General features: G+C 40.2%; 1 protein-coding gene and 1 long non-coding RNA gene across 2 annotated transcripts in view; one reads left to right on the plus strand and one right to left on the minus strand.

Annotated features, from left to right (window-relative positions):
• The window catches only part of LOC134800869 (uncharacterized), a 417,476-nt gene that overhangs the window by 173,595 nt on the left and 228,427 nt on the right, over positions 1-15,454 (plus strand). The window lies entirely within an intron of this gene.
• Positions 1-15,454, minus strand: part of LOC134800837 (uncharacterized) — a 242,076-nt gene that overhangs the window by 14,245 nt on the left and 212,377 nt on the right. The window contains exons 9-13 of the mRNA XM_063773393.1: positions 6,771-6,937; positions 5,682-5,814; positions 4,762-4,886; positions 1,490-1,581; positions 131-308 (exon numbers count right to left, since the gene is read on the minus strand). Coding sequence (XP_063629463.1) covers positions 131-308; positions 1,490-1,581; positions 4,762-4,886; positions 5,682-5,814; positions 6,771-6,937 — 695 coding nt within the window. The remainder of the gene's footprint in view (positions 1-130; positions 309-1,489; positions 1,582-4,761; positions 4,887-5,681; positions 5,815-6,770; positions 6,938-15,454) is intronic.

Here is a 15,454-nt window from a genome sequence, read left to right on the forward strand (position 1 = left end):
GGATCCGACCGGATTACCGGATCCGCCGGACCGGATTGCAATCCCTACGTGCAGCCTTCGCTCGGCTTCCGCAAAGCTACTGCAGCCTCTGATCGGCATGTACTATCAGATACGGGATATAAATACATACCATCCGTGTTAACAGCTCTCGACCGCGCCAAATCAGCCTTGTTGCCCACTAGTATGACGGCTCGCCGCGTTGTATGGCCAGCCGCCCAAAGTCCTTGTAGCCTTCGCTCGGCTTCGGCAAAGCTACTGCGATCGGCTGTAGAATAGACGACGCAGTAGCCGTGGGCGCAACCGTCCGTCTGCAAGTAATATTAAGTTTGTAAGTACCTACATATACCTATTTTATAATCTCGTGAGGAGTCTAGTGTTTAGACAAACTAAATAAGATCTTGATTTTATGTAAATAGGCAGGTTTCGTTGGATGAATGCCATATAGGCAAAAGAATAATGATGAATGTTGATGGGCGGAGAGCGGATAGACCCAAAAAATTATGGATGGATTGTGTGAAAGAGGATATGAGAAAGAAAGGAGTGAGCGCTGAGGTGACGAAAGACAGAGAAAAACGTGTTGTGCCGACCACACAAAACGTGGGATAAGGAAAGGAAGAAGAATTAAGACGAAGAAGAGGTAGTTTTCGTTGTGCTTAAAATGTGGAAATATTAAGGACATCTTATTTTTATACTTGTGCTGTATTAAGTATCTAAAAAAATATTGAAGGTGATATGGTAGGTATATAATACGACTAAATGCGGCATATAATATATTTAAATGTGAAAAGAATCATCCATCATTAGCTCAAAACGTTACGGAATAAAACGTCAAAATAATAATATGCAAAAAATCCCTTCAAAACATTCAAATAGGCGCTGCAAGAAAATATTTCCTTAATAAAATTACACAGAAACATCGCCACAATTTCACCAAAAATAATTTCATAGCGGTTCCTTTACAAATAGCGTGAAATACTGAACATGAAAGGGCGTAAGTGCCGTGTATTTTTTAAGCACATAAGACTTTTTAAAGAGAAAAAATGTACTGGGAAATTATGTCGACCAAAGGGACGCTTGAAAAATGCTGACGCGTTTGCCTGGTTACTTCGCAAACGTCGTATTTTGTTAATTTTTCCGTTACAAAAGTGACTTTAACATGTGCGGGATAAAGATTAATTTCGTTTGGAAGTTGAGAGGTTTAGTTGGTTGAATATTTTATTTTTTTGATCTCTAAAGGCGTGTTATGGAGCGACAATGGAGTGATGGATTTGAGGGAGTTTTGAAAAGATTTAGATGGTGAATGTTAATAAATTTTAGTAAGATATTTCTAGAATATAGCAGCTACATAGAAGCTGCCTGAAAGTTTTTGTACAGTCCCCATCAGATATATCGGAGCGGCCAAGGTGTTCACAAAATCTGAACAAGCACTCTAACACCTACACAATAGAGGCGTGTTCAGATATTTGTGAGCGCCTTACGAGATACTTACCACTAGCTGATCGGCGGGGGCGTCCATGAAGGTGATCTCCGACTCCTCGCCAGCTAGAAGCACGCAGACCGACCTTTCTCCGGATTCGTCATCTGTGGACAACACACTGGTATTTTATGTCTATCTAATATAATACCTTTAAACGAGCAATTCTTGTTTATTTATATAAGTACTATATATACCTTTATTTCGGGGATCTAGGAAATGGCTCTAACGATTTCTATGAACTTTGCTCTATGGGGGTTTTCGGGTCGATAAATCGATCTAGCTAGGTCTCATCTCTGGGAAAACGTGCATTTTTAAGTTTTTATGTTTTCCGAGTAAAGCTCGCTCTCTCTGATATTACGAATAACGGTAATATTAATTTAAATTTTGGTACTTTATTTCAACGTTGTTCAAGTTTCGAATGATTCACGGTTAGTTTCATTAGACTCATATCGGGAGCTCAAGTCTATTGTTCAAGTCACTAGAGCAAGTCTTGCGTACATAAATAATGCACATTTTTTTTACCACTCATGTCTAATTTTGTACGCCGGTATGAAAATAGGATTATTGGAACCGGTTTTTATTCCGTAAAATGTAAAGTACGATTCAATGCGATTTATCCTAAAACCCTAATGCCTTTGTTTTATTTGGGGCAAAATAAATTAAAGGTAGCTGTTCAAGAAATTAACAGCTGGCGATACAGCTATAGAGCATATTTGTTTGCCATCGTATTTTCTCGGAAACGTTCGTATTGTCATGCTACTTAAGTCAACCTCAGTATTTTTTGTAGGTACCGAGACTGACTGAAATCACGTTTCTGTGAAAAAAACCGGGCAAGTGCGAGTCGGACTCGCGCACAAAGGGTTCCGTACCACAATGAAAAAAAAAAAAAAAAAAAAGCAAAAAACAAAACGGTCACCCATCCAAATACTGACCACTCCCGACGTTGCTTAACTTTGGTCAAAAATCACGTTTGTTGTATGGGAGCCCCATTTAAATCTTTATTTTATTCTGTTTTTAGTATTTGTTGTTATAGCGGCAACAGAAATACATCATCTGTGAAAATTTCAACTGTCTAGCTATCACGGTTCGTGAGATACAGCCTGGTGACAGACGGACGGACGGACGGACGGACGGACGGACGGACGGACAGCGAAGTCTTAGTAATAGGGTCCCGTTTTACCCTTTGGGTACGGAACCCTAAAAACGATGGAAAATAATTATGCACTAAGTACTACATCTGTAAAATGATAAGACTAAGGGTCGGTTGCACCAAACTGTTCGTATCGTTAAAGAGTTCGCTAAATTTTTATGTATTGAAAGTTTCATAGTAAAGCGCCGGGGCGCGCCGGCTGACGTTGATCCGTCTGTCAAATGTGGTTGGTGCAACTGGCCCTAATAGATGTCAGTGGTACCCCTAGTATTAATTTCATTCGAGAGCGTAACGTGACGCGTGCGCGTTTGTCGTCTCATTTGGTATGGAAATTTGAGTTTCCAAAACGCCCCGCTTGACGCGCTCTTCAAAATCCTATACAAAATGAGACATAACGCAAACGCGTACGTCCGTCACGCTATCGAATGAAATTTATACAAGGCTAAAAACTACCCTATTACTAGACACAGACAGACAGACGGACGGATGGACAGACGAACTGTCACCAGGCTGTATCACATGAACCGTGATAGCTAGGCAGTTGAAATTTTCACAGATGATGTATTTCTGTTGTTGCGTAGGTAAATACTAAAAACAGAATAAAATAAATATTATTGAAGTGGGGCTCCCATACAACAAACGTGATTGTTTTTGCCGTTTTTTGCGTAGTGGTAAAGGTACGGAACCCTTCGTGCGCGAGTCTGGCCTTGTCTTGGTCGGTTTTTTGTTAGTTAGTACTTGGGCTTTTCTATTTAAAATTGTAAGTAACTTGCATTTTAGATTTTGGATTTTTAACATTATTTCCTAGTAAATAGAAATCACATAAAAATTCCCGAATTGAAAACAAAGTGTATTGTGCACAGCTACTAGTCAAATCAGCTTCTTTTTTAGAACTGTCAAAACGATTTGTCAATGGAATTTATATGAAAACGAGTATAGTGACGTCACGGTTAACTCGCCTACTTTTTATATTTCTATCCGATTTATTAAATATTTATTTGAAAATAACTGCTAGCTATGTTTTTCTAAGCGGCGCTGTCTTATGTTATAAGTATGTTTTTCTAATAATTATCTGGTGCTTTATTTTGTGCACATAATATATTTTAAGTAGAGGAAAGGAAACTTCCCTATTTTACGTAAATGGCCCAAATATAAATGTGAATTCAAAGCGCCGTCAAGTCAGTTCATTTCATCTCAGATTCAATTGATATATTCGCAACGTATTCCCGGCGACGTGTAAATGGGATCTGTCGGAAATACGAACAACTTGGTTGTGGAGGACGATTTATAGAAGTTTTGACGTCTTTGTGTGGAGGTTTGAATGAAAATTTGGGTAAAACTTTCTTTCTTGACGTACTTAAAACCTTTTAAACGCCATAGAATTTTTCATCGAGCGTGCTCGTGTCGGCACGAAGTTACGCGAAGTTTTATCTTATTTATCAGACCGTAGCGAAATGAGCCCGATTTGTTAGTCTTATATACCTATCAGTCTACGGTGGTAAAGGTTAAATAATGACGAACATTGACTAGAGTCGGACCAAGAAAAGTCTGCAGCGGATTTGATAGCCCACGCAGTGCATGTGTTATTTTATACGTCATAATTTCATAGAAGTTTGACGTTTAAAATCACACTTGCACTGCGTCGTGGGCTATCAAATCCGCTGCAGACTTTTCTTGGTCTGACTCTATGTAATGTAAACGTAGTGCTTGACTTGTTAATGTCCAATAGACGACACCTTGCTAGAATTAGACCAAGTAACTATTTTGACAGCTCAGACTGTGTAAGTGTTATTTTTACGTCACGATTTCATGGAAGTTTGACGGTTCAATACGCCAAGTTAAACGTTGAGTGATTTTCTATCGGCCTAGGCGACTAATTAGCTGGCTAACTAAGCCAGATGACTGCGACATATACATTCTGCCGCTGTGTATATAGCCCGACCACTTAAAAGTCCTCGCCTGCGCGGTACGGGGGCGACGGAGTAGGACGACTAAGTGCGGCGGGGAAGGTGCGGGCGCCGTACGCCTGCCGCCCGCACCTTCCCCGCCACCCTTAGTCGTCCTACCCCGTCGCCCCCGTACCGCGCAGGCGAGGTCTCATTTAAGCGGTCGGTCTATAGAATCTGTAGCTTACCTATACTAGTGTCGTACGCGTGTAGATACTCTGACGTCATAAATTGACCGACCAGGCTTGATTTTCCAACCCCCGGCGCTCCGAGCACCAGCACCCGGTACGAGCTGAGACCCGCTGAGGAATCCCTGTAAATAAATATCATCAAATATCATATTAGAAAATACGGACAATACGGACATACTTACCCCCTTAGGGCCACTTGCACCATCCCAGCAACCCGGGGTTAACCGGTTAAACCTGGAGTTACCATGGTTACCAGTACAATTTGACATTTGGTTAACCGTTTAACCGCTTAATCCCGGGTTAGTGGAATGGTACAAAAGCCAGATGAAACATGCTACAAGCCCGAATTAGCTAATAATCGTTTGTTTACTGTTATTTAAGTATTTGTAAGCATTTGCACCAACAGGACTAACACACACAAACAGTTCGAATCAAATCGAGTCATATTATGCCGTCTAGTACTTAAATACATATAAAACAACCATGACTCAGGAACAAATATCTGTGTCATCACACAATTAAATGCCCTTACCGGGATTCGAACCCGGGACCATCGGCTTCATAGGCAGGGCCACTACCCATAGGCCAGATACCGATGGCGTGATGTGGCGCAGAATAGGGCAGAATGACGTTCCCTTGTGTCAGAGCTAGGCTTAGAGCATTTAATAACTGGAATCGCCTTTAACAGCTTACCCCTCTGCCGAAAAACTTGCATAATTGTGCAATCTTTTGTATGGACTGACATGGCTATTTGTACGTTACGTACAAATCACGTAGAAATAGCAATACATTTGACGTCCCCTCCTCCGCAAAAATCGGCAGACTGTTTCGTAAAGAAAATGACAGCGATGACATCTGGTCTCTAAGGTCAGAGGCCAGGGTTCTTTTTCTGTCAATGAGCCAGTAAAGTAAGTTACCTCGAAGAAGCTAAAGAACAAGGGGCCGAGGCCCTGTTAACGGCCTCTGTGCTCGACGCGCTTGAGGCCACGGAGGTGTTCGACCGCGATCTTCTCGACCGGAGGGAGTCGCCCCGATTCACGACGCCTTTACCTGTAACAATAACTGCTGTCAATTTATCTGACATAGTGTATGCTAGCCTGTGGGTCTCTATTGTTTCCCAAAAAGTTTTAAGTCATAATGTATTGTTTGCCCGCATTTTCGTTAGTCATAATTTATTTTGTTCAGAAACGCGTCACTTTTCAGGATTGCCATAAAACAAACCTAACCTAGCCTAACCTATCTATAGGGTAACCTTACGAAAATCCTGAAAAGTTAACGGTTTCAGTTTTATGACTAATGATAATATGACAAACAATACATTAAGTCTTAAAACTTTATGGGAAACAAACGGACCCCGCTAGCCTGTTCTTTATAAGGTTTACTCGGGTAATTCCGAATGTCGAAAACTGTCGGATAATTCCGAAAGAGACTTTTATTATGATGGAATTAAGGGTGATTTTCATCTGAATTTCGGAATTATCCGACATTCGGTAATACCCGAATACACCTTACTTTTAAATCATAAATCATTTATTTGCTTGAAAAGGGTACAGTTACAGATGCGTTTACTAAGTACTTCCGCTCTTTACTACTTCAGACCCAGTAATGGTCACTTTACTCACCCGTAATGCTAATTAAAAATTCCCTCGGGGTGAAACCCCCCATTCCCATTAGTTAGTACTGATAAGCGTTTGGCTTGCTGGAGCAATCCCTATAGTTGTCCCTCTTAGATCCGTTATGCTAAAATACCTGTCAGTAGTAGTCCTCCTCGACCCCAGTATTGAGCTCTGACGCCACTCTTGCCCTTTGCTGGGGCAACCCCAGTAGTTGTCTCTCTTAGACCTAGTAATGGTCACATGACTCACCCGTTATACTAAAATGCCTCAGTCTGTAGTACTCCTCTTCTACCCCAGTATTGGGCATAGACGCCACTCTTGCCCTTTACTGGGGCAACCTCAAGCCCAGTAGTTGTCTCTCTTAGACCCAGTAACAGTCACATGACTCACCCGTTATACTAAAATGCCTCAGTCTGTAGTACTCCTCTTCTACCCCAGTATTGGGCATAGACGCCACTCGTGCCCGTTGCTGGGGCAGCCCCAGTAGTTGACGCTCGCCCGTCCGCGATCTCGCTGCCTTGACCGACTGCGACCGGGCATGATGCGGGCTGCCGTACCTGAAGATCAAATGTTTAAATTAATAGAAGCTTTTATCGCTGACTGTACTTTTCTTTTAACAGTAGGCACAGGAGGGACAATATAAGGCCTACGAGATAGACTACCCATCCCATTCATATTATTCAAAATCATCTTTCATATGTTAACACGAGGAATCAACTAAAAATTTCATCAAATTGTAGAGCATCAAAATGCAATTTTCCACACTAATTTCAAAAGAGTAAAGAGAGCAGTTACGAACTTGCGTAATCGTAATGCGAAAAATAGGAAATTAGCAAAAAGTGGCGACAACACGACCAAAGGGAGTGTTTTAAATCGGCACGAGTTACGAATTACCTATTCGCACATGTATCGTACGTTTTACAGTACATATGGCCCTTTAAATTTTCGACGTAGTGACGTAATGTGCTTATTATAGCACCTGGTGTCGTAATATAGCACCAGATGTACTGTAAAATAACTAACTTTGTCGAGGTTTATCGCATTTTGCCGCTCACTGCTTTCCCGCAGGCTTTTAAGCGCGGTTTTTGATATTAGGCCGTGATTATGTACTTCGTTTGAGGAGACAGTGTACACAGTATAAGTAATATACACAGTACTGTACCAGTGTGGAGACACTCCTGACTTCGGGCAAACTCGGCTCCGTTCGGCTCAGCATTGCTCCGAGCAATTATTAGGGTTGACACAACTTGACGACCCTTTGCGTGCACGACCACAGATAAGATAATGACTTGAATTTTGACAACCCTTAATAGTCGAAAGGGATAGTGCCATAAGTTAGAAAGGGACATCATGATTCGACCCTGAATCGCTGTCAAACTTCGGTTTTGTAGGAAGTGTCCTTTCTGTGCGGTAATACTATTACTTATTCTGTGGTACTCTACCCCTCGTATCTTAGAGCATTTAATAACTGGAGACGCCTTTAAGAGCTTACCCCTCTGCCGAAAAACTTGCACAATTGTGCAAACTTTCGTATGGGCTGACATGGCTATTTGTACGTTACGTACAAATCATGTAGAAATAGCAATACGTTTGACCTCCCTCGCAAAAATCGGCAGACTGTTTCGTACAGAAAAGACAGCCATGACGTGTCCAGTTACTAAATGCTCTAAGCTTCGTTAAATTTAATTCGGTAGCGCGACGTGACGTACGCGTTTGCGACGGCGTTAAGTTTCCAAAATGTCCCGCTTGGCGCGCTAATCAAAATCCCATACAAAAATAGACACAACGCAAACGCAAACTCTCGTCACGCTATCGAATGAAATTTACACTAGGGGTTCAGCCGGCCTAGCCAAGGTTACAATCGCTTCGACAACGAAAAGCATTATCACTCTTCCAAACTAGTGCGATAGTGACAGTTGCGTTTCGATCGCTACGGAGCGTAAGCGATTGGCATCTTGGCTACGCGGCCAGTTACTTTAATGCACGGTTTATAAATCTATCGATCTAATAGGTTGTTTATTTAGGTATATATATGTATATTTCGGGGATCTCGGAAGCGGCTCTAACGATTTCGATGAAATTAGCTATATGGGGGTTTTAGGGGGCAAATAATTGATCACATGACTCGACTAGGTCTTCTCACAAGATTAGGTCTTCTCTGGGAAAAAGCGCTTTTATATATTTTCCGAGCAAATCTCGGTCTCCCAGATATTAATACTTATACTGCGGCAACGTACGGCGTTTGACGCGACCTCCTTCATAAGCAAATTTTACACCATTAACTTCCTAAACGTCATATCTGATTTAATTATTTCACAGTAAACACCACCTTACCTTGTAAACAATAGAGCTCTATTTAGGAAAACAATAAATTAAGAAATGTGTAAATAGTACAGTAAATTATTTATTCAAATTTGGAAGCAATTTAGTTCTCAATTAACGGCTCTTTCGAACGCTTTGTGGGTATTTGAGTGGATACGACATTAATACAGTGTTTCGAGATCAAAGGGCGTAATAGGGCTTCAAAATTAATGTATACAGGGTGGATGTAGTGGTAAATCTCTTAGTTGGGGGTGATAATCGACCCATTAAGTAAGTAAGTAAATATTCTTTATTGCACCAATAATTATACATTTTACATACATGTAAAACTACAAAGAAATTGTAACGGAAAAATAGAACCCGGTAACAACAGGCGGTCTTATTGCTAAAAAGCGATCTCTTCCAGACAACCTTTGGGTAGCAGGAAATATAGAACTCAAACAAAAGTCAACAGGTAGTGCACGGAGCGAAATATGGAGACTATTAAACACAAACACACATATTACATACTACTACTATTACATACTAGATACACATACATACATATTACATACTATTACATTAACATCGGGGTTTGCGACGAAAATTGTTGTATTATAGTACATTACGATACAAGTGCGGAAAGTAGGAAACTCGCAACGAGAGGCGATAAATTGGAACAATATTTTAAATCGACACGAGTTGCGAATTTCCTTTTAGCACGTGTATTGTACAACGTTTTACAGTACATAATAATATGGCCCTTTAAATTTTTGCCATAGGCACGTATTGTCCTTAATCCCGCCCTACTGTATTTTTTTTTACTTTACCGCCCAAGTGTGGTAATTGGCACATTATGTAACTGTCGAAAATTCAAAGGGCCATCAATGTTGAAGTCTGACGTCACGTTTGTTTACATGATAAGACATGTAAGGAAATACACTCTAGGTATGTCGTATAAAATATTCAAAATCATTACCTTCCCTCCCCATACATTGCAAGTAATTTATTTGTCCCACCCTGTAATCCATCTACAGCGTAATACACCGTGTTGCCACATAATAACGTAATCTGTATAATTTACGAGGGTATCTCACGGATTATACATCGTGGGTCTGAATAAGCTGACAGATTCTGATGGCCAATTGGAGTTAACATTCATCACGGGATATAAGTCGGGAAACTTAGGAACCACAAGACATTTGATATTCTTTTACCATTGTTACATACCTATACAATATATTAGGTATAATAGGTACGTATACAGGGTGTAACATTTAAATCGGTCAGTATGGGAAAGTCTGATACTATAAGACTTACGAAGATCTGCTCTTAAATAGGAACAATGTCATCGATTTTAGTAATAAGGAAAACTGCATTCTTGTTTATTTATATAAGTACATATATATATTATTATTATTGGGAGCCTATAATGTCCCACTGCTGGGCAAAGGCCTCCCCCCACTTTTTCCAGTCTTCCCGATCCTGTGCAGTCTCTGTGGCCATTCCCTTAAAAAGGAGTCTAACTCGTCTCGCCATCGCCGACGTGGTCTGCCAATTCCTCGTTTTGAGCTGGGCTGCCACTCTGTGGCGATCTTGGCCCACAGCTCACTCGGCATTCGGCAGACATGACCAGCCCAGTCCCACTTTAGCTTGGCCGCTTTCCGAGCTACGTCGACTATTTTTGTTCTGGAGCGCAGCGTGGTGTTCCGGATACGATCCATTAATTTCACACCTAATATGCTGCGCTCCAAAGCTCGCTGGCAAACCCCTAGTCTGGACCTCTGACACGCCGTCAAAGACCAAGTTTGTGCACCGTAGGTGAGAATTGGAAGTATGCATATGTCCATGAGTCTCCGCTTAAGTGACAGGGGGAGATCGCCTTTCATCAGATGTTTCATGGAACAATAGCTCCTCCAGGCGTTTTCAGTCCGTCTTTCGACATCCTTCTCTTGTCGCGCCAAGTACATATATATATATATATATACCTATATATCGGGGATCTCAAAAACGGCTCTAACGAGTTCGATTAAATTTGCTATTGTATGGGGGGTTTCGGGGGCGATAAATCGATCTAGCCAGGTCTTATCTCTGGGAAAACGCGCATTTTTGAGTTTTTATAATATGTTTTCCGAGCAAAGCTCGGTCTCCCAGATATTAGAATTGTAATATGAGACTGTTATATTCAGGTCTATAATTTATTTCATATGTTCGTGTAATATGTTAATATGAGTCATCACCTAAGCTGCATTTAAGGCGATTACTCTAATAAAACATGATAACATAATCCAGGTAAATTACGAGGCAAAACCTTTTGTTTTGGCCCATTTTGGATTCATTGTCCATCAACCCCAACGGATTAAACTCTATATGCGACGTTACTTATGAAAAGGGACCTTATTGTCGATGGCGCGTACGACATTATTAACGATGCTCCGATATAAATACTTACAATGCCGCGCGACGCTGTGCAGCGTCAGCGCCATCGACAATAAGGTCCCTTTTCATAGATAATGCCCCGTATACACATGTCATGTTCACAACCTACATATGCATAGTCAAAGAGAATTAAGAATAGAGGAGTATTGTCAAAATAATGTAGTCAGTACATATACTGCCATCTTTCGACACAAATGATTAACGCTTTTAGAACGCCATTTGAAATTGATCCTTATTTTTTCACTGATATGTGCTAAATTTGTTAAATGTCAAAAAGTATCGCCAACTACTCGACGATAGGACAATGTGGTGCCATCTTTTCGAGCGATTGCGCCATACCTTTGGCCTATCGTCGAGTAAGTAGATAGTCGCCTATATTTATACCGTTTTTAGGGTTCCGTACCCAAAAAGTAAAAAAGGGACCCTATTACTAAGACTCCGCTGTCCGTCCGTCCGTCTGTCTGTCTGTCTGTCACCAGGCTGTATCTCATGAACCGTGATAGCTAGACAATTGAAATTTTCACAGGTGCTGTATTTCTTATGCCGCTATAACAACAAACACTAAAAACAGAACATAATAAATATTTAAGTGGGGCTCCCATACAACAAAACTGATATTTTTGCCGTTTTTTGCGTAATGGTACCCTTCTTGGTTTTTATGTGTTCCTGAACACGTGTAAAAATATTTCCTTTTTAATTCTTCAAAACTTTTACTTTGGTAAACTTGTTTTTGTATTAAATTTGAAGAAGCCCGAAGCTCTTAATTTAGTCAGTCAAAGTCAGAAGTAAAAAAAACAATTGAGTTTTTTTCCAAAGGCTTCACATGGGTAAGTCGCCGTTTTAAGAACAATAAAACGTTAAAGAAACCGGCCAAGTGCGAAGCGAACTCGCGCACGAAGGGTTCCGTACCATTAAGCAAAAAACGGCAAAAAAATCACGTTTGTGTATGGGAGCCCCACTTTAATATTTATTATATTTTGTTTTTAGTATTTGTTGTTATAGCGGCAACAGAAATAAATCATCTATGAAAATTTCAACTGTCTATCACGGTTCATGAGATACAGCCTGGTGATAGACAGACAGACAGACGTCTTAGTAATAGTAATAGGGTCCCTACGGAATAGCCCCTATGACGGAATTAGCCACATTAACCTTAGTTATTGTCTCTATCTCTACTACTGGAGGCGATCGTAGTTACTAGTTAGCAAAGACATATGTAACTTCGTATAAGACGAATAAAGTCTAAGGAAAAAACGTGCCTCGGAATTCAAGCAAAAGTCATTCTCGAATAGATGCCGCACACACCTTTAGCCTATCGTCGGCTAGATGGCGTGACGACACCGTTTCATATTTAACAATTTTAACACAAAGATATCAGTGAATGAACAGGGATCAAAATGATATAAAAATAATAAAATCATTTATCCATATATATACATTTTTTGATAACTTTATACGTTTTCATTTTGAGTTTTAGTCGTGTGTCGATAGATGGCAGTAAATTTACAGTGACTACAAAATTTACAATGACAGGACCCCTCTATACTATCTATTCTTTTTGCTAGTTAGTAACTGATATGACCTGCATCTAACCTACAATTATTTACATCATGGTTAATATTATATTGTATATTATATTATTTATATATACTAAATAGACCCTATCTATTTTACGATTCATACAACTTTTATCTCGAAATTTCTTTTCAAAACTCATTTCTATTGCAACAAAAACCTTTTCTCTCCAAAAGAACCTACCCTTTTTATTCAGGCCCCTATTAAATACGTTCATAAAATCCTTTTCTGCCCTTTTTTAAGATAAAAGATAAAAGAAAACGCGTTTAAAAGATAATAAAAGATAACATAAGGGAAGATAAAGATATTTTCACTCTCGCCTTGTTTCGTTTATCATTTTTTATGAGATCTGTCACTCTGAATAAGGGACATGGGAGTGCTACCGCCAAGTAACAGTTAAACGGCGCAAAATGACGGGTAATGTTTTCGTTTCTCCTTTAATTCAGTAAATGTAATTACATTGGCAGACAATTCTCTTGAGTATAAAATAAAAAATATTTTAGTATTGCACCCATTACCAAGATGTGAACCAGCGGTGGCAGCATGGTTCCATTTTTACCGTCTGTCACCATACCTGTCGCTTTCACACTTACATACTTGTTAGAACGTGACAGGCATAGTGACAGGCGATAAAAATGCGACCGTGCTGCCGCCGCAGCGGGCCTAATATGGATGCTTTTATCCACGCGACAAAATATCCGTCACTTATTAACAGTATGCACATGGCTGGTCTTCATTTCCGGTAAGCTACCGTACCGTTTTATCCAGCCATGTATCCAGAAATAGAATCAATGGAAAGGCTGGTAGTACAGGGCCAGATCGAAGGGAAAAGATCCAGAAAACTATCTCCTACGCGATGGACCGACCTTTTAAAAATAATGACGAAGTCATCCGTAGTCGAGTGCTCTCGCAACGCTATCAACCGTCAGAAATGGAGAGACATCGCAAGAGAAAGTTTGAAGTCCACCAACATAACCAGAAATGAAGACCAGCCATGTGCGTCATCCAAAACAGCCACACTCTGACAAGAGTGCACGACTGAGAAGAAACGTTTTATCACGCTGTCACGTTGACAAGAACAACCATTTTTTTTGTCGATGTGGGAATGCTGTTACGCGTCGTCCCCCTGGCCCCGAGGTGGGCCCATTATGGGGGGTGTGTGGGACTCTCACCTCCCAGCTCTTTTCAATTGTGAAAAGAAGGGAGGAGCCTAACCACTAAACCTACACCGGCGTTTCCCACAATATGCCGTTTGGGGAGGCGTCCTGGGATCGCGAACATTCTACAGACAATAACAACCATGATATCCGTACAGGTTTATAAAAACTTGGCTCTACAAAGGTACGCACTTCTCACACTGAAAGAGGTTCATGATTAGGTTTGTATGTTCGTCATAGCGAATAAAGGAATATACGCTGAAATACTTTATTCTCAATTCGAATATTATACAGTGGAACCTCGGTAACATGAATCTCAAGGCTTATTCCAAAAAGTTAATGCTAAGGAGGCTTATTGTCTGTATCTTTAGGTATTTAAAAAAGAGTAAACAAAATCTACCCTCAAATGGCTTCTTAAGCCAGTTGAGGGTAGATGAAAACATTACATGATCAAATAATGTAGGTTAAAGTCAGGTCGTTCAGTGACTGATCCAGGTGGTTTTGTATTCGGTTGGTTAACCAATAAATGTTATAACTACCCGAAAATGTAGAAATTATTTGTTTACTTTTATTTAAGTATAAGGTTTACATACAGAATATAGTAATTAACCATACTTTCTATCAGGTCCTTCGGTCCGCAGTGAGCGTGTTAAGATGGATTTTGCATTATTGAGGTTCGAGTTATCGAGGTTCCATTGAAAATGTTACTGTTGTAATTTAATTACATGTCAGATATATCAAAGCCGTAAAAAATTGAGTAAGTATTCGGTTTATAATAAAAATGAAATAATTTGGTATTTTTAGCATGAATGAATGCCACAATGTCGTTCGAGTTAGGTTACCTTAGCCATAGAGAAATATAGTAAGCATAGAGTGCTCACTCCATCCATCAGTTTTGGTACCAACACGACTATTATTTTCGTAGTCGACATGCTTGGTACTAGATGTCTCGAGTATCGCGAATCACGAAAATTGTGTTGAACAACAATTCACAACTAATATTAGAAACAGGAGGAGTTGAAAATAGAGTTCCGGTTAATCGGGTCATAAATTTAGCTGAAAATTGTTGAGCATTAGACTTTTTGGCCGTACTGATAATTCCGCTATTCGATGCTAGATGTCGACTACGAAAATAATAGTGTTTTTGGTACCAAAACTAATGTAAGGGGTGAGCACTATGTATTTTTTAGGGTTTCGTACCCAAAGGGTAAAACGGGACCCTATTACTAAGACTTCGCTGTCCGTCCGTCCGTCCGTCCGTCCGTCCGTCTGTCACCAGGCTGTATCTCACGAACCGTGATAGCTAGACAGTTGAAATTTTCACAGATGATGTATTTCTGTTGCCGTTATAACAACAAATACTAAAAACAGAATAAAATAAAGATTTAAATGGGGCTCCCATACAACAAACGTGATTTTTGACCAAAGTTAAGCAACGTCGGGAGTGGTCAGTACTTGGATGGGTGACCGTTTTTTTTTGCTTTTCTTTTTGTTTTTTTTTGTTTTTTTTTGCATTATGGTACGGAACCCTTCGTGCGCGAGTCCGACTCGCACTTGCCCGGTTTTTTTTTCTATGCCTTAGCTTAACTAACTTCACACCAA

This window comes from Cydia splendana, chromosome 20 (genome assembly GCF_910591565.1).
Source record: "Cydia splendana chromosome 20, ilCydSple1.2, whole genome shotgun sequence".
Classification (NCBI taxonomy): domain Eukaryota; kingdom Metazoa; phylum Arthropoda; class Insecta; order Lepidoptera; family Tortricidae; genus Cydia; species Cydia splendana.